We start from the raw sequence: 19404 nt of genomic DNA on the forward strand, positions 1-19404 counted from the left end.
GTTTGTTTTGTTAGGCTTTTGCAGGGTTACCAAGTACAGTAATGTTCTTGAGGCATAGGAAGACAAAAATGAATTGTTTGCAACTTTGTGTCAAGTCACCATTGGGAAGGCTGCAATATTTTTTTTTTAAACTTTACCTTTCCTCCATTTGTTTCTTTGTTAGTAGCATAGGACTTACTGCTTGTTTTCCTCCTTGCTTTCTTTGTTTTTATTTTTAGTTCTTCCAAGATACATGAGCTACAAGAGCAGAACTGTTATGTAATGAATCTCAGTTGGGTCTGAGGTTGCCCTTCTTTGCTCTGTGTATGGATTCTAGCTCTTTGTCTCTCTCTGTTCTGCAGTGGATTTGCTTGCCCTACTGAAATGGAAAGCTTACCCAGATCGTGTGATGGATATCCTAGGAAGACTGAGACATGTCAGTGGCGAGGAAATTGTTAAGGTACTACACAAAGTAACAGTCTTTGGACGTGTCTGTGTTAACAAGCTAATTCAGATCTACAGTGCAATTCTGAGTGTTACCTCTTCATGTACTTGGATTCATACTGGGAAATCTCAGACTGTATGAATCGGTATTTTTTTTTTAATATAAAACTGAGTCATCTTGCAAATGTACTTTCCTGTCCCAGCATTGTGAAATGAAACTCTTGCCTGGAGCACTGATTTCTCTCTGAAGTGTCTAACCTATCAGTAAGCTACATCCTATCTGCTAAATTCACCCTGTTTCATAGTCATTGTTGCTGTCCGTGGTAATCCTGTGTGTGACCCAAACTTCATCATCTCAGTGAGTGGGGGGAAGAATTCCAGATGCAAAAGCAGTTACAGCAATTGGTCAGATAATTTTAGGTGTTCTAAGAACTTTCCTTATAATATATTTTTATAGTTCTAGAAATAAAAGGAGATAATTTGTAATGGCAAACAGCAAAAGAAACCAAATAGAAATCCCATCACTTGATTAGAAGTTTATGGTTAAAGCCACTTTGTTGTAACTAATTTGAATGTTGCCATATATAAGTTTTAACTTTCAGGATAACACTTGTAACAATAACACAAGGAAGATACGCTGTGTATCTAGAAATCCTTCAAGAATATCATGTTCTGTACATTTTGTTTGCAGGAAAGTACAAGTGTTTGTTTTTATAGAGAAAATCATTAAAAGATATGTATTAAATTATTCCAAGGGGAAAACCAATTGATTCCCTCCGTAAATTGACTGCCATGTGGCATTGGGATATGAAGGACAGCATGTAGTAATTCATCAAAAAGAAATTTTATCCTTTCAGAGACTTTATAAATTGTTAGATTTTATTTCTTGTTTTCCACCTCAGAATCTAATTACAATAGATTACAAAATCATGTTGACAAAAGCAGCAGTTGACTTCATCTTCAACAACCCTCTTCACAGGCATCCTTCTTGAGGACTCTGCCTTCTGGAAAGAAATCACTGAATTAACAGCTTTCAGTGTTATGGATGAGAGAAACAATTGGCAATACATAGCTCAGATCAGTTAATGCTTGTTATAAAGGCCCTACTTCCATTCATAACACAAATTTTCAATATTAAACATAAATTGGAGCACTATTTAAAGTGCTTCCAGGTCTTAAATTTGATAAAGAACAGTATCTGATGCACTAATGATATAAGAATGAAAGTAAGTTGTTTTGCCACCCAGGCAGCACTTCTGGTCAGCTCAGACACGGTGAAAGGAACACACAGTTATATTTAAGTGCAGTATATATTTCTTCTTTCTTTTTCTATCATTTTCATTTAGAAATATTCCTTGTAAAGGAAAACATTCTTAATTAAAGAGAACAAAAAAAAAAATCTGTCATTTCTCATGGGTGAACCTGAAATGGTTTGTTCTTGGAAAGTGATTTACAAAAATATCAACATGTATGACATAATTCAAGAAGGGGAAAAAGTCCTTCTTCTGAATATAACTGAATTTGATTATTTTTTTTATTAATGTCATTTTAGTTCCTACAAGATATTCTCGACACGTTGTTTGTAGTTCTGGATGACAACACAGAAAAGTATGGCTTATTGGTCTTTCAGTCATTGGTAAGCTGCTGAATTGTTACTTTCCTTTATCTCATGGTCAGTGATTTTTAATTTTCTTATTATCGTGATTGTTTTCCTTCAATTAAATATAAAATATTCAGCTGAATCCAGCATTAGTTTATCTCTAGTAATCCTGGGTGAGAAGGGTAAGGATAGCATCAGCCAGCTGGAGATAGGAGAAGTATTTAATATCACTTGGGAGAAGCAAGCAATAACATCTAGTAACACAAGTATTGACTGTTTAAAGAAACTAATATATCATTGTTCCTTAGCTTGTACCACTTGTTTATAGAATACTAGTGACTGTGCAATTACTTTCAGTGTGAGTTCACTTTTTCATTTCTTACAGGTGTTCATCATAAATCTACTGCGTGACAGCAAGTATTTTCATTTTCGACCTGTGATGGACACTTACATTCAGAAGCACTTTGCAGGAGCACTGGCTTACAAGTAAGTTTTGTTTATCCATCTCTTCAGGAGATGGTATTAGAAGCCTCTGAATGATGTCACCATCTGAATCATAATGCTTATGTTAGTGGTTTTTAAAAATAGAACTACCCAGACAAATATTTTTCCAACACTGTTTCAGAAAAAAGCTGCTCAATGTCACCTGTTGCTATGAATGAGCAGACTTTGAATTTTCATCTTGCCTTTCTGAACTGGCAAATTCTATTTTCATCCTTTTTTAAATGAAGAGACACTGTCACACAGCAACACCTCATTATCAATCTGTACTAATGAGCTACAAGAGCACATACGTTTCTTGTCCAAGAAGGATACTAAGATACAGGATGCAAGGAAAAGGCGTGAAAAATAGGAAAGCTTGGAGAACTAATTGTAATTTCCTCTTCCATAGTAGACAAGTGTTCACATAAGATGATGGTATTCCATTTTATTAGAGTAAATGTATAATTTCAGTAGATCAGAAACTTAATTTTCAGTGTAACTTCAGAGATTCTGCCTTATTTTCTAGTATACTTTTCTGTGTTTTCTGTCAGACAAGACAGATTTGGAAAGCAGTAACAGTTACCAGTCGGTGTTTATTTTCACTCTCTTTTGGACCATTTATTTTGTATGTTCGAGAATATTCTATCTTTGGTCACAATAAACTCTTAAAAACAGCTTGTAATTGGCTTGGATTGTTTTACTGCATTGATGTTTTAGTATAATTTTTTAAGAAGTATCAAAAATACTGTCAATGCCAGGCAAAGAACTGCAGATACTGTACAACACTAGAAGGCATAGTCATGTTCAGAGGCTGAAAACATGTTCTGCCTTGTGTTAATGATCACTTCTGTCAGGTAAATCAAACTATTTTTGTAGTTTGATGCCTGAAATAAATGTTTTCAACAAAATTCTTTAAACTAGACCAAATGGTACTGTGCGCTTGGGAAAATATATGAACACATTTTCTTCGTGATTTAGTTTCTAAAGACTGCTTGCTCAGAGGAAATCTGAAATTTCTTAACAGAAAATAAAAACGTTTTGATTTTAGCTTTGACAAAGGCAAGCAATATAGCTCTTTTTAATAACATCTTTTTAATGTTCCCTTAGTGCATATCATGGTCTAAGTCAATTACAGAGAAGAAATTATTTGCTGGTTTTGAAATTTAAATAAATGTATATGTTGTGTAAATTCAATCAGGAGGACAGCTATAGCAGATCTTTGGAGTAGACTAAAATGAGAATTTCGTTTATAGATTTCCCCCTGAAACCAAAATATTTGCTGCCTGACTAATTTGCAATTGGTGCTGACTTTCCACTGTTCGTTATTTTCAGAGAACTGATCCGATGTTTGAAGTGGTACATGGACCGTTCAGCTGAGCTTGTACGCCAAGATCACATCCAGGAAGCAATGAGAGTATGTATTTAATAGAAAAATTTGTGTGCCTGTTCTATCTGTGACTCCAGAAGAGTTGGGGAAGCTGCATATAAAATCAAGGGTAGTCTGGCACTGATTTCTTAAGTGCTAAACCAATTTATTTCTTTTGCCAAAATTTTAATGTTAGAGGGAGATTCACTCTTAAGCAGAAATAAAATGGAAGAACTGTGTTGTCTTAGCTCCTTTTAAAGCCTTATGGATGACTTAAGTGGAACTTAACGTGGAATATGTATGCACCAGTCATACATATGTGGTCTCTGCCTTGCACTTCAAGAAACATTTATATTAAATGTATTAGACAGTGGTGCTGTGGATCAAAGATAAGTTTTTTATTTTTGGCTGTGCCACAACTTTTTTTTTCACTGGTTGAAGTTCTGGAGTGTTTTAAGAAGCAGATAAATGAGCCTTTAACTGGATGGAAAATCTACCAGTTAATGCACAAGACCTGAGTCATGGTTCTGTGATGAGAGTATGATCTTGCAGGAATGCACAGCATTCTATTATAATGTGAAATAAAGGGAATAGTTTTGGTGCTAGTTACAGAGAATTAAGAGGATAAATAGTGTATTAGTTTTACTATATGTAATTGCAAAAAAGATACTTTGTTAACTATATGAATTAATTCATGATTCAAAAATTTCAGGAAGAGGTTTTTCTTTGGGTGATTGTCCATCTATACCTTCTTACTGTGAGCAGGTTTATGTCCAAGCATGTGAGTCGGGGCATTTTTAAAACTAGCAAGCAGTGGCAGAGATTTGCACTTTCTTTTTCTTTTTCATGTCAGTACAAATAGGTGAAGCATATCACAGCTGAAGTGCACCACACACATAAGCTATTCCTTTAAGTTCTTCTGGTGACCACAAGTTAGAGGTTGTTTCTTGTGAATGTCTTTATGCTTGTGTCTTGGCATATATTTCAGATTTTCATTTCTTTTTCTTCCTTCTTGTGATACTTTTCTACTTTATATTGCCTCCTTTGGTCTAATTCAGTCAATATTTTTGAGGAAGTAATTTTTGTTTTTTGGGAATGATTGATTGTTTCATTGGAATGATCTGGCATCACTGCTATTACAAGGGTGTCATACCAGTGTTTACATTGTCTTTTGTAGATATTCATGTATTTAGAAACTACTGTATTGCAATACTTTACAGATTCATGGGCCAAAGATGTCTTCTCAAGAACTTCTGTTGGAACTCTCAAATTTCTCATTCTGTTATTTTCCATCCTCATCTTTCCTTTTTTTGGATTACAAAGAAACCTATTAAAATTGTGAGATAAGAGGCAGATCCCTAAACAGACTGGCTGCTGGGATGTTCTCCCTTCTCCTTCCCTGACCCCCCAAACTATGTATCAGTGAGTTATGCAATGCAGCAGATACAGATGTATGATATTGTTCCTATGTGATGAGCATGTCTTGAACCTCATAGTAATTCTCTTCAGCAATTGTGACTGTGAATGTTAGGATGTCTTTCAGAAGCTCAGTTATTCAACATATGATTAGAAAACAAAGTAAATTATTTCAAGGATTCCAAGGCAACTCTTTGTTTACTGGGAATCTCGGGTGTTTGCCTAGACAGTAGCAGTCCCATAAGTGAGCAGGGTCAGTTTGAAGATCTGAGAGCCCAAGTCTTTCCAAGCACAGGAATTACAGTCTCAACCAGAGATTCTGCAGACCTAACCTCTACCATTGAAGCTGCTGTTGTATCTTAAAGTATACAGTTGCCTTTCCAAGTCTATCTTTGAGGCCCAAATGAAGATATTCATCTTCTCCCACTATAGCCAAGCGATCAATGCCCATTCTTTCTAAATTTTATTTCAGACATTTGGAACAAGTTTTTATCAAAACCATTATCACTGCCAGTTTGTCATTATTTGTAATATATTTTGTTACTGGGAATTTCTGTGGTCTTTGGTGGCTTCACTATGCTCCTTGCATCAGCAGCTCTTCAACTCAGGGAACAGGATAGCTTTCTCTTTGTTTTCCCCTCAGTTAGCTGTTAAATGTAGTACCCTAAAGCAGGTTTTGCAGTATCTCTGCAGTCTCTTTTTTGGCTTTTGACTCCCCATATATGTTCGTGGGACATATGCAGATACCTCATAGCATTCTGATTCAGACTTTGGCATTTCTAGACAATTTCTAAACTGGCTTCGCTTCCTCAAGACTTTCTCTCAGAAAACTTCTATGAAACCTTGAGGAACAGTAATGCAAGGACTTTTCGAGCTTTGCTGGAACACAGAGCATCTTGTTCCTTGTTTATGGCCTATAACAAACTTCATGAAAGCTGCATCCAGATACCACTGCCTGTGCCTACATAGGGAGTTCTGTAACAGTGTCTCGATGGATTAGCTCCACAGATAGTTGTACTTTCCCTACTAGTCATGGCAAAACTAGTGAAGTATCTCCAGGAGGTGCTCTTTCAACATCAGACATCTTCTGGTAGTGTAATCACAGGAGGTCTTTGCCTAAATTGAAGTTTTCTGAGCCATAGTAGCCAGGGAGTTGAGAGATCTGAAATGATATTCTCAGCCTGCCTTTTGAGACTGGGGACTCCTCCAATTTGTTTTCTTCACCCTAAATTTCAAAAAGAAATGCCAGTCTGTTGCTTTTAAGACCAGTCTGGCTCCGGACTTATTCTTAATTGCCTCATTCAGAAATAATTGCTGATTTACATTTTCTACAGTCTCTGTTTTTCTAAGAATGCTAGAAATTGCTGAGGTAATTGTAATTGTTATAAACATATATAAACCCTGATCAGTCTGTTTGTAGGACTTGTTCCTTCTTTTGTTGTTGGTACCTTAAACTTTGCCTTAGGTCTCTTATCTGCTCTCACAAGACTCAAATTGGTACCTTCACTTGAATCTCTGCACTTTTGCTTTTATCTTACTAATGCAGAGTACCTGCTTCTTGCACTTGAAACAAGTATGATGTTCTCTGGAAGAAAACATTGCCAATAGCAGGAAGGAGTTTGCTAGCTGCTCTTGAATGGTAAAGTAGATGCTCAAATAGACAACTGCCTGTATTTTAATATGGTGCAGAAGCAGCTTGCAAACATCCTCTTGTTTACTCATAAGAAGGATGTTCTTGCGTTCATGTTTTTCTCACAAGCTCCACTGAGATTGCTTAAAGGCCAACAAAACCAGACCATCTTTCTCCAGCTGATATTCTAGTTTCTCACTGGGATTTTGACTGGATGTTGGTGTCTTGTTTGAGGTTGTCCTTTGAGACTTTTATCTACATATTTATTTCCTTGTATTTTTATGAAGGTGTTTTTTGAAGATTACTTTTGTTCACTTTGGTTAGGATGGTGAAAGAGCTTCAGCTTCCAGAACTAATAATCCTCTTTATGTATACTGTCCATATGATAAGGTTACCTGTTCTACATAGCTCCAGTTTATTTTCTGAAGTAATGTTTAGGTTTCTTGAATTAGGAAATTAAACTATGCGTTTTCCTAAAGCAGATCTATACAAGATTGATTCATCTGTTCATACTCTGAACATCAAGTACAGTTTGCCTTCTGTTCAAATTGAACAGATACTTCGTATCTATAGATGAGTCCAGATGTGCAACTGTACTGTCTCCAAGACTGTTCACTGGATGTATGAATATGCTACAATAAAACCATCCAATATTGTCTGATTGTAGTTCCTGAAGGCTCAAGTGATACTTGTGGTGTCTCTAAAGAATATATTTGTCCACTAGACCAGCAGAAATTTCTCCACTGTTTCGCCTGTGTCATCCTAGAAGCTTCTAACTGATGCTGCATTTGTCAGAGCGGTCTTTGGTTTTAGTTCTCCTGGGACATTGCAGCTGAGCACCAGGTAATCTGTGCAAGTTGAGCTGTGCTGCTCCTGTATTCACAGAGTGAACATGCACATGGACAGTGACTCAGAAGAAAGGAAGGTTACTCATTAGTAAGTGGAAGGTCTTTGAGATGTGTTAGCTATAAGCACATTTCTTTCTCCATTTATTTTCTCTCCTGGAGTATCACTGGTGAAAGTTAGAGATTATTTTGGTTGAGATGAAGTGAGGTTATGATGCTATTTGTCTATTTCAGTTTTTCTTGAGTTCTCAGGCTGCTGGTCGTAAGTGATTGATGTGTGTTTACTTATTGTGTGACTGCATTTTTTTTTTTAAGAAAGTTTTTTTAATTTGTTACTGATTTTCCTTTAGCAGCTCTGTTTTTATATCATCCTGATATAATAGAGGGCTTGTTTCTTTTCAGTGCACTTCTACATCTTTAAGGGCCTATATGTGTCATGTCTGTGGTTTTGTTAGTAGTAAGATGCAAAGTTGTTCCGTGTGCTGGTTTGTGCTAACAGGGCTTGGTTTGTGTTTTTATCATCTCAGCCACGTCTGTGAACACAGTGAACTCTTCAGTTTGTTGTCTTTGTAGGTTCGTTCTAGGCAGCAGTTTGGTGTCTGTGCTAAAGACAGTGTTGCTGAAAGCCTGCCATTCTGCTTCCAACAGAGAATTATGGATTTTCAGACATAAATCCTCTGATTCACTGTAAAACATAATCTTCATGTTAAAGCCATGAGCTTTCATGTTAGAATTTGGGTTGCCCATACCAAGCTGGTAAAACTTGACAGCGCTTGTCTTGCTGTATTTGACATTAGCAGCAGAGGTGCTTACCTTAAAGAGTGGGCCATTGTGCACCAACTGACCTTTGTCTGGCAACTGTCCAGAAATACAAGGTGCTATTACCCAGTAAAGTCCTTTGGTGCAAGGAAGATAAACAGGAAGATGTTTTACTAGAGAAGGATAACAGTGTACTGCCAAGTTACCAAGGCTGCTGTTGTTCAAAAAAAAAAAAAAAAAAAAAAAGGCTGTAATTATCGGTGGGATGTTGAAATCTGTGATGGGTTCACAAGGAATTTCAACATTAACGTTCTCTGTCCTTAAAGCTGTAGCATTGTAAAGCTCAGAACATAACAGCACGTATTTGTGCATTATAATATGGTGGTTCAAAGAGAACTATCATATGGATGCAAAAGTTAAATGAGGGCAAACTTTGTTAGAATTACTTTCAGCTTCTGAACAAAAATGCAGACAAGAATACTTTCTAGTCAATACAGTGTAATAGTACTAATGTTTCTGCATAAACTCTGATTACTGAAACTCCAGCCTGTTTGTTTCCTTTGCTATCATCCTAAGTACGTGATATCATAATATCAGCCTATACATCATGTCTTAGTGCTCTCTTAATGGTATATTACATTGAGCACTAAGGAAAGGAGTGAAGTCTGTCGCTGATGTTTAATACATTTCAGTGTTGACACTTGTGTGCACCAAATGATGAAAAAGGCATTCTTCCTGTGTGGAATATTAAATCTGCCATCTCTGAGGACTTTTGATAGATTGGCAAGCTTGCTAAAGGCTGCATGGAACAACATCTCTTTCTTACTTGACGTGGCTGCCAAATAAATGGAGTACTAAATAATGCCACTTAAAAAATTTTAGTTGAAGATGTTTAGGTTGTGAATTCTTAAGACTTAATCTAGACATGCCATAGAGCAAATTTCTTTCTACTACAGATGCACTTTGCCAGCCCTTTAGACTGCAGTGTCTGTCACATGTATAATGGTGTTAAATGCCATCTTCTGTGCAGATGATTCTCCCTCTACTGTGTGCTCTGCAAGTTTCATGTTTGACTCCTTAACTTATTCTAGCTGCAATTAAAAGGATACCTACTCATTGTAGCACAACTGCTGCTTGCTAGTTTTGTGGGCTGCCAGAGGACTTCACATGTCACCCTTGTCTTCTATTTCTGCATCTATATTTACTTCTGTTTGTACCTGTAGCTGCCAGAAATAAAGGCAGACCTTGCTATTGGGTTCATGCTGAAAAGTAGATACTTCTTTTTCCAGGTAACACTTCTTCCATTTCACTTACAGTCCACTTACCTTAATACAGATTAGCAAACTCAAGTAATTAAAGGTAAAATTTGAATGAAAACAGGCAAATAGGTTCTTCAGACACAGCTGTCATGCCAAGCCATGAGAAAGCCATAAATCTCTTATCTTCACCAAGATTTTCCTCAGATTGTGTAAATTGAATATATCTACTTGAATTAAATACATACTTGTTTTCTGTTAGTGGAACATACCAGTAGCAAAGGTTATAGGTTGGGAAGGAATGCTTGCCTATGAGTAGCTGTTCCTTAACTGAATTATGTAACTTACAAAACCTGTTTTTCTTTCTCTTTTCTAAAGCTGAAGAATTTTGTTATTAATTATGCACCTAAAATCTTTCCTGGTTCTCTTTAAAGTTCCTTTATTTTTCTTTCTCTCTATCTTAATTTCCTTCCTTTCCTGCTCCTTAAGGCCTTGGAATATCTTTTCAAGTTCATTGTCCAATCTCGGATCCTTTACTCCAGAGCTACTTGCGGAATGGAGGAGGAACAGTTCCGCACCAGCATCCAGGAGCTTTTCCAGTCCATCAGATTTGTGCTCAGCTTGGACAGCAGGAGCTCTGAGACTCTCATCTTCACACAGGTTTGCTATTTTCTGTACTTTAACTGGCAAACCAAAAGACAGCTGTTTTCTGCACAGGTAGTATATGGTCATGTGCCAGTTAAGTGCAGGTTAGTAGTGTTTTCTTTCTTTAACAAACTGATGATACTGAAAAACAACATAGTCAATCTTAAAAGAGAGCACCACTTCAGATCCAGGTGAACCGAACTATGGAGTCTCAAGAGAAAAATGAGTAGTCATGCAAGAATAGTTTCTGCTCCTCACAAAAGCAAACTGTATTGCCAAGTCTCTTGTATGTCTTACAGTTATCTTAAAGAAATTTTAAATCTTTAATTGTAGTAGGTCAAGTCAGTAATCAAGGTTGTAGAGACATCGCTGTAGAGAAGTTCAACTGATGTGTTCACAATCAGAAAAACTTAATTCCAGCAGTCTAAAATTAGTTGGAATGATATGCAGTCTGACTGCAAGTATATTGTGATACTTATGCTCACATCTAATACGTTATTTTGAATATGGCCCAGATGCCTTCACTGAGACATCATGTGGCCTTCAGGTACTACTCAAAGTGAGTAAGAATGTTGCAATGTTTTGATTCATATTTGAAAGATCACTGTACTAAATTACATACTCCTGTGTTCAAAATTTTTAATAGTAATATCAAATATTATGTGTATGCCTCAGCTCAGAGAATCTCAAAGATGGACCACCTAGAACATCCTGGTAATATGAAGGTGATTTGTAATTACTAATTTACTATTTACAGACGTTTTGAACACCTACTGTAATTTGTCAAAGCAGCAGTTAGTGTGAATGTCACAACAAAACAGAACAACTCCAGGGGTTAAGGAAGCTGCCAGCAGTGTTATCTCTTTCTTAAGAAGGTGCTCTGAAAGATTTGAGAAGAGCTTCTCTAATCTTTTATTTAGTCACCCATTAGTTGGTATAATGAAATGACAGAAGCATGAGAAGTCAGAGCACAGATTATTTCAGGCAAAGTGACAGTGAGTGGGAACAGCATCTTGTGAATGCAGGATGTTTAGGGTTTGTTTGGTTTTTAATTCTGGTGATCACAGGTAGAGAGAGACTAGATTTCAGGAAGGGATTATTTTCCCTTTTTCTGTCTTTTTTTGTCTTTTTTTTTTTTTCTTGCACTGTGGTCTTTCTTGCTATCTTTGCTCTAGACTTGTAATTTGGGAAGCCTGTCCTTGTTTAACCTTTGAAAAGTTTACTGTTTTGTTTCCCCCGTGCCACTATCTTGCCCCTTGATCCCAATTGCCCCATAGGCCTCTCAGCCTGGAGGTCAGGTGAGCGGAGCTGGGACATGTGCCCCACAAAAATGTGGTGGTACTTCAAGGCCGTCATTTAATTCTGTAAGTAACGATCCCCAAAACTGCACACGTATTTCATCATGGATGTTCCCAGTGAATCCTTTTCCCCTACCCCAATCCATCTTTTCCTCCATATAAACTGGAAATTAATGTTTAAGTGGCTGGTACTTTAAAACTAGGAAATGTGGAATATTTCAGTCATTAATGGAACAACTTAGGGCATCAACACCTTGAAAATACAGTACTGATTACATAAATCAAATTGTTAAGGCAGACCAAGGAAATTATGTACTAGTTCCAGAAAGCTGGACAACTCTTAAATATCTACAGAAATGCTTGAGGCCTTAGTAAACATAATTTTCTTCACAGTTGTCCTCTTATCCAGGCTATTAAAAAGATCTCACTACAGTTCTTTTCAGCAATGAGATGAAAACTGTTTATGTCCTTACTTCCAGGCAATTAGTTTGACAAGAGTAATGCTCCAGAATATTTTTGGGTGTTGTACAGAAAAGGACCTTTCAAGAAACTTATAAAATGATATAACTGTACCCCAAGATGGCTCCAGAGCTTCCTGAAAAGTTCCCATGAATATCCTTAGATGGCTACTGGATGTCCTAAATCATCGTAGAAATCCTCCTGCCTCATAGTAATAGAAATAAGTTTAGGAAAACTGTGAGGATTCGTTGGGCCAGTATTGTAATTTCACTTGCATTATCTCAAAGATAAAGATGATGAATGGATTTGCAGCTGTTATAGCCTTCCAACAGTACCATGAACTATTTAAATGATTCATATTTGTTTATTTTGTTAGTACATTTTATGTATGTAGCAACAAATAGGTGACAACACCCAGGAGGCTATGTGGGTTTTTGTGTAATCTGAATTGATTGTAACAAGACAAGATGTTGAGAGAGATAACAAGCACGAAGAAGAACGAGGTAAATTTATATTCAGAATAATTTAATGAGCTCTTCAGTGTTTGCTAAGTTAGTTATAAAAATAACTTATATTTTGCTGAAAGACTATTAAATAGATATCACAGTTGTTTGAAGGAAAAGTTACTTAGAAGAAAGACTTGGCGAAGAAGGAAGCCATATATTTTATGGGATTAGGACAGGCATTCCAAGTGTTACAACCAGCATGGGAAATGTACAGTAACGTTTATGGAGTGAGAAAACAGATCTGTTCCATAAGATCACCTTTTCCTCACAGAAGAAAAATGGTAGGTCTTGGGTAGGGCTAAGCTAAACAGAAATCTGCAACCAAGTTGACTAAAAATGAACTTCTGCAGGAAAGCAGTGTGGTTTGTACGGACAGCTTCAGACAAGTGAAGGGAAAATGGTGAGAAGTGTGCCAAGTGGTGACACTGTGGCTGAGATAGGTGGAAGTAAAAAAGCTGAATCAAAATGCTCTGTTCAGGAGGAATTTTTTTACAGAGAGTGTGATCAAGAACTGGAATGGGCTGCACAGGGCAGTGGTGGAGTCCCCATCCCTGGAGGCATTTAGGAGACATGCAGACATGGCACTAAGGAACATGGTTTAATGATGGGACTCAGTAGGTCAGGTTGATGGATGGACTTGGTGATCTTGAAGGTCTTCTCCAACCTAGATAACTCTATGATTTTGTAAAAAGCAGTATAACAATTCAAGAAAGCAACCATCAGGGAATTTAAGTAGTTGTAAGAAAGGAGATAGGGATAGACCTTTGGTAGAATATAAAGGAAGAGAAGAATTTTAAATCTTTGGAGGTGAGTGGCAGTTGTTAGGTATGACACCAAGTCCGTGGAACTTGAGAATAGGAGATGCATGGAATTTTACAGTTATGAAGAAATTAATTGAAGTGTGAAACAAAAGATGAAGCGTTTGATTTGTGTTGTGGTGATATTGTTTCTGCACTCCGGCTTACTGGATAGCTCCAGGTTACTGGAAATATCCACTATTGCAAGAGTCACGTGCACACTTACTTGCATGATGTGATGCTTCTTTCACTTGAAATTGCACCCTATCCCTGTTGCAGAGAGAATGTAATATCACATGACAATTATGCTATGGTTAAGGGTCTGTCAACATGTTATTCAGAATATTTTTTAGAGTTCTAACTCTTTTATGCAGTTCCTCAGTACAAAAAATCAGTACTGAATTCTATAATCAGAAGCCATTTTTACAGTTATTGAAAAAAGTAAATTGACACAAATGGACTATTTTCTCACCTTCTGTACCTTATTTTTTCTGTTTTATAAACCATGTCCTAAAATACAGACTTTTGAAGGTCTACAAAAACTGTGCTCAACTCACCATATATATGACTTAGTATTGCAACAGTGCTTGATTTTTGTATGCATCTAGTGATTTGATCGCTACAAACTTTAGGTATTGCAAAACATTAATGCTAGCCATAGTGCACTATGTAGGAGCTTTTTCCAGACCCTTAATTCAGTGTTACTGTTGTTTCTATTTCATTGCCTTTAGTTGCAGTTACAGGATTCAAAGTCTTCACATTCTTCATTTGGTTTTTACAGGCAGCTTTGCTGAACTCCTTCCCCGCTATCTTTGATGAGCTGTTGCAGATGTTCACTGTGCAGGAAGTAGCAGAGTTTGTGAGGGGTACTCTGGGCAGCATGCCCAGTACAGTGCACATTGGGCAATCAATGGATGTTGTTAAGCTACAATCCATTGCACGCACTGTTGACAGCCGCCTGTTCTCTTTCTCAGGTAAGACAGTGGTATAAGTCTAAATTTTGCTGTTAACTAAGAGTAGGAACACATTACATTTATTTTGCAGTTGCTTTATTGCAAGCTTAAATAAATAATCTTGGTAATTATCTATCTAGGTGGCATTGTTGTTACAATGCACACACAGTAAATATATGTAAGTTTCCCTATGTTAGAAAATGTTAATAAATTCATCATGGATAAATTGTAGCTACTAAGGGCTGATAAAATTATGTTAACAAATCAAGGCAATTATTAAAAGTGCCAAATCTCACTTGATACTTTATATTACTTTTGTATTGCTTATTACTGTAGTTTCAAAGGCATGGATAGGAGGATTAACCTGCTTTCCAGTAAGCTTATTGTCTGAGAAAGAAACAGGGAGACAGTTGCATCAGAAACCCAACATGTTCGTTAAAAAAAAAACTATTTAATCTTTACATGACAATACTTGTATAGCTCCACATATTAGTAATTGTTTAAGATGCATTGAATGAATACGGGTTAAAGACAGAGTCTATTTCATATGTATCATATGTAAAGGTCCAAACAAAAGAAGTTATGAAGATAACAGAGGAAGGTAAAAAGTACCATAGGGTTTATCTTCCTTGCAGTGAGGAACAGAAGTTAGTGCACTCAGTACTCAATTCCTAGGTCAACAATCTGTCACGTGTTATTTGCCCCTACAAAAATTAATCTAGTTGCCAAGGTCATCTTATGCCTGCCAACCCTGCCTACTCTTCTGGCTGTGTAATTAAAAGCAGATATATTCTCTTTTTCTTGTCTCCTGTATGGTGATGACTTGTTTTCCTTCCATCTCTCCTATCAGTCAGCTTCCTGACGTTGTCCCACTCTTTTTCCTCCTTTTTTCCTGTTTTGGCTACTGTCTTCTGGAGCTGCTCCCTGCTCTTCCTCCTTTAATAAGGTTAAGGTTTGTAAGCCAGCTAAATAAGAAGAATTAGCCAGTTTCCAAGAGGCATATATTGAAGGAGCCCTATTAGCTGTGACAAGAGAGCTGAAAATGAAATCAACATCAGCAAGTATCAGTTCACAACTGTTATTTCCAAGCTGAATCAATACTGAAAAGATCATGTATACTTCATTTATGAACTTCTGAAACTAGATGTACTGTTAATTCATTATGTATAGTTCTTGGAAGTGTGTTGTACTACGATCTGTATAGCAGAATTTGCACCAATTAATCAAATATGCTGTTTATCAATAGGCTAATTTGGATACCAAAAGGCTGCTGATGGGGATGGTTGAAATTCAAGTTTCTTTCAGAAGAACTGTGATATCATTTTCCTTCTTTCAGAGTCCCGGCGTATCCTGCTACCTGTGGTTCTTCACCACATTCACCTTCACCTACGACAGCAGAAGGAGCTACTCATCTGCTCTGGGATTCTCAGTAGTATTTTCTCCATAATCAAGACCAGCTCTTTGGTAATCTGCTGCTTGACTTTTTAATTGCATCACTGACTCAGTAAAATGAAGGCTGAGGGATTTCTAGAGGTTAATACAGGTTTTTCAAAGATCCTTTCAAAAATGAAATTCTGCTAATTTTCTGTCAGCAGGAGAACATCTGAAATGAGGGTCTGCTTTTGTATGTGTGACTCAAAGCATTCTGGTTACAGTGTTCTTGCTGTTAGGATGGGAAAAAGGATATGCATATACCAGGTTTGACACTGTTTAATTTTCTTCATCCAAGCCCAGAACTTAGATGTCAATGGAGTTCAGAACCCTACACAGCTCTAGGACTTGTAGTTCTGCAAGAGACAGTAACTAGCACTTTATGATTCATGTTAAATGAATACTCTGAAATTATCCAATCAATGAAATCACACATACATTTAGAAATTGCTGCTAAATTTAAATACCCAGCTTTGATGATCGTAAAACTCTAATCCAAATGGTAACTTGATCATTTAAAGCAATACTCACAAACAGGGTGGTAAAGTTTCCTCACCTGACTCTAAAGGAGGAAGCTCATAATGCTAACTATAAATCATACTAATGCTAACTATAAATTAATGAGCTTTCTCAATAACAAATTAAGGCTTTTTGTGAAGGGAATGAAATGAAAGGTACCATGGTGATAAGCTAAATTAATGCTGACATAGAATAAAGGCCGTTGAACATATCTTGATCCCATTTTATTCTAGAGCGTATGCAGGCCTTTGATTATAGTTTTACCTTATGGCTGTGACCCTGAAAGTTTCTATCAGAGAGGGAGGAGGTAATAAACACTGGCATCATAACAGTATCTGGTATCCATGATGACTTTGATTGTACTTCGTTGAACATCCATTATAGAGGTTTCTACCAAAATGAGTGATTGTGGTTGACTGAACAGAATTCTCTGCCAATGCCGTCTTCTCCAGTTACTAACTGTCTGTTTGCTCACCACTTACTGTAGGAGGGAGATGTCGTGGAGGAGGTTGAGATGATGGTGGAAAGCCTCCTGGATGTGCTTTTACAAACTCTGCTTACAATCATGAGTAAATCGCAGTCTCAGGAGGCGGTAAGAGGGCAGCGTTGCCCGCAGTGCACAGCAGAAATCACTGTTAGTAACTAACAATCAGTTTCTATTTCCTGCTTCTTTAACCTTTGGTTCAGTCCCTCACCACCACCTGCACCTCATTATCATCTCTCCTGCATGAATGCCCAGGGCTTTGTCTCTTTTCCTTAATAAGCCACAGATCCATTCTTTCCTCTGTGTGGTAGTGAGGTCTGCAGGAAACAGTAAGGCTAAAGGAAGCTTTTGTGGATTTCCAGGTTATTTTCTTGTTTGCCTTTGCAGCCATGATTAAGAATTAGTGTTTAGAACTTGAGACGTGCTAACTGGGTAGCTGCCTAGGGCTTCACCCCTAAATAGGAATTGCCAAGGGCAATATGAGCATCAAGCTCTGATTCCTAAGTCTGAGAATACCATAATTTCCAATTGACAAGTCCCTTAACACCCTGGAGATCTTCTGTTCAGGTTCACTGATTATTTCATGCAAATGAAACACAACGTGCTTTTGAAAAAGAAATTAGCAGAACCTAAGTCAAGTGAGCTGTTGAGCTTGGTGGGAGAAGAGGGAAAAGCCACCACTTTGTCTAGGCTGGCAGGTTCAGCCTATGGGAAGAAATTTTTTCCTTGGCGTTAGTGCAACAAGAGAAAAGGAACAGAATTACTGATCTGCTTTCATCTTCTGTATTCATTACCCTTTCTATACTATCCTATTCTGGTCTATTTTTGCTTAGGAGAGTCTCTAATGCAGTTTTTGCACTACGTATTATGTTACGGTGTTGTCCAGAACATCCTTTTTTTCTTTTTAGACTTGCTTTTTTTTTTTTTTTTTTTTTTTTATCAAAAGGCTGAAACCTCAGAGATGCTGGGGGGACAAGTACACTAGGGTACACTTTTCACACAAGTGAAAAGATGGTATCTTTCTATGTTAGCTCAAAGGAACTAATAAATGGTAGAATCCTAATAAAGAACAAGGCATTTCATAGTTCTTAAAATGTCCAGTAACATCTTAGCTTCCTTTTACTTCTGTCATTTGATTTGCCATTATTTATCACATAGCACCTCACATACAAGAGCACACTATTTTTCCCAATGAAGTTCATCCCTATGAAGTTTACTGGAACAACCTATGTCAAAGCTTCTGTGTGGGTGCTCGAGCCAATTTTAAAAAATAAAAATGGAAGGGAAAGTCACAGTTATAAAAACCCCTCATATTTGTTCCTGAATGTGTATTTTACAGCACAGTGATATGTGTAATCTTTTTAGATACTGATTAGAAAGTAGTTTGCATGTTTTGCAAAGGATTGGCAGATAAAAGACATACTCCTTACCTTCTTGCCACTGCCATGTTCATTATCTTGGACAAATTGCTTAACTTCTCTGTGCTTTACTTTCAGATATGTAGAATGGGGGAGCCCATCTTTGGAAAACATTTTGGGATACTGTGGTAACTGGTTAGGGTGCATATGCTTTGCAGGCCAGAAATGTAATTGTAGCTCATGTAGGCTAACCCAAGCTATATTCAGAGTATCTTAATGGAATACTGTTAATATTGTAGCTATGACAGCATGTAATTTGGTGAACGCTAATCAGCCAAATATTTACAAGGTTCCAGACACCTTTCGTAGCCCATACTGATCCCATGCTGTTATTGCTATACTGTTTTCAGTATATCAGACAATAAGTTTAAAATATTCCTGGTATGTCTGCATGAGCAGCAGTCCCACCTTTGTTAGCATAGTATATTGAGTATAAAGTAACTGAGAAGGTGACTGTCAAAAACTGCATGCTTGGAGGGAGATGTGTTAATGTCTGTAATAGTAATTATAAATCATTTTTGTTTAGACTACAACATTTGCTAAGACTTTTTAAAATGGCATCTGTGGGAGATCCTGTAAAAGGTTTATTCCTGTATATTAACAGTAATTCAAGAACTGTTAACTGTTAATGCAGTATTTTTAATTTCTGTGCATGTCAGCTTTCCTCTCATAGGCATTGGGGCCATTTCAGACCCCTCCCTTTATACCTTACCCCAGGTTGAGTTTTATATTTATGAAATTTCAGATTGTCTCAACTAAATAATTTCTTATCTTGTCAACAGGGAGAATATGTGTCCTGTCTTTTATCTTTGCTCCGTCAGATGTCAGACACTCATTTCCAGCACTTACTGGACAACTTCCAAAGCAAGGATGAACTAAAGGTACAACAGAACATCTTGTGTGTAGGGTTCTTCAGTCTGAATGAGAGAGAAGAGGGGAATCCCTCCAGCATTGTTTGCTCTGCTAATTGTTCCCATTCATTGGCACTCTACTTTTATAGACCTTCCTTTCTCTCTTATGATAATACATGTAGATGCTATGTTATAAAAGCATTTAATACTTGACGCTGAACTATCTTGATAAACAAGAGCAAATAAAAACCAAAGATGGGTATTA

General features: G+C 37.0%; 1 protein-coding gene across 1 annotated transcript in view; it reads left to right on the forward strand.

Annotated features, from left to right (window-relative positions):
- DOCK3 (dedicator of cytokinesis 3) overlaps positions 1–19404 on the forward strand; it is a gene marked incomplete at its 5' end in the record, with an annotated part of 212463 nt that overhangs the window by 143052 nt on the left and 50007 nt on the right. The window contains 9 exons of the mRNA XM_084292895.1: positions 342–439; positions 1976–2059; positions 2409–2509; positions 3839–3920; positions 10268–10438; positions 14265–14457; positions 15773–15900; positions 16874–16978; positions 19071–19169. Of these exons, the coding sequence (XP_084149021.1) occupies positions 342–439; positions 1976–2059; positions 2409–2509; positions 3839–3920; positions 10268–10438; positions 14265–14457; positions 15773–15900; positions 16874–16978; positions 19071–19169 (1061 nt within the window). The remainder of the gene's footprint in view (positions 1–341; positions 440–1975; positions 2060–2408; positions 2510–3838; positions 3921–10267; positions 10439–14264; positions 14458–15772; positions 15901–16873; positions 16979–19070; positions 19170–19404) is intronic.

Source organism: Netta rufina (genome assembly GCF_964035555.1).
Source record: "Netta rufina genome assembly, chromosome: 10".
Lineage (NCBI taxonomy): Eukaryota > Metazoa > Chordata > Aves > Anseriformes > Anatidae > Netta > Netta rufina.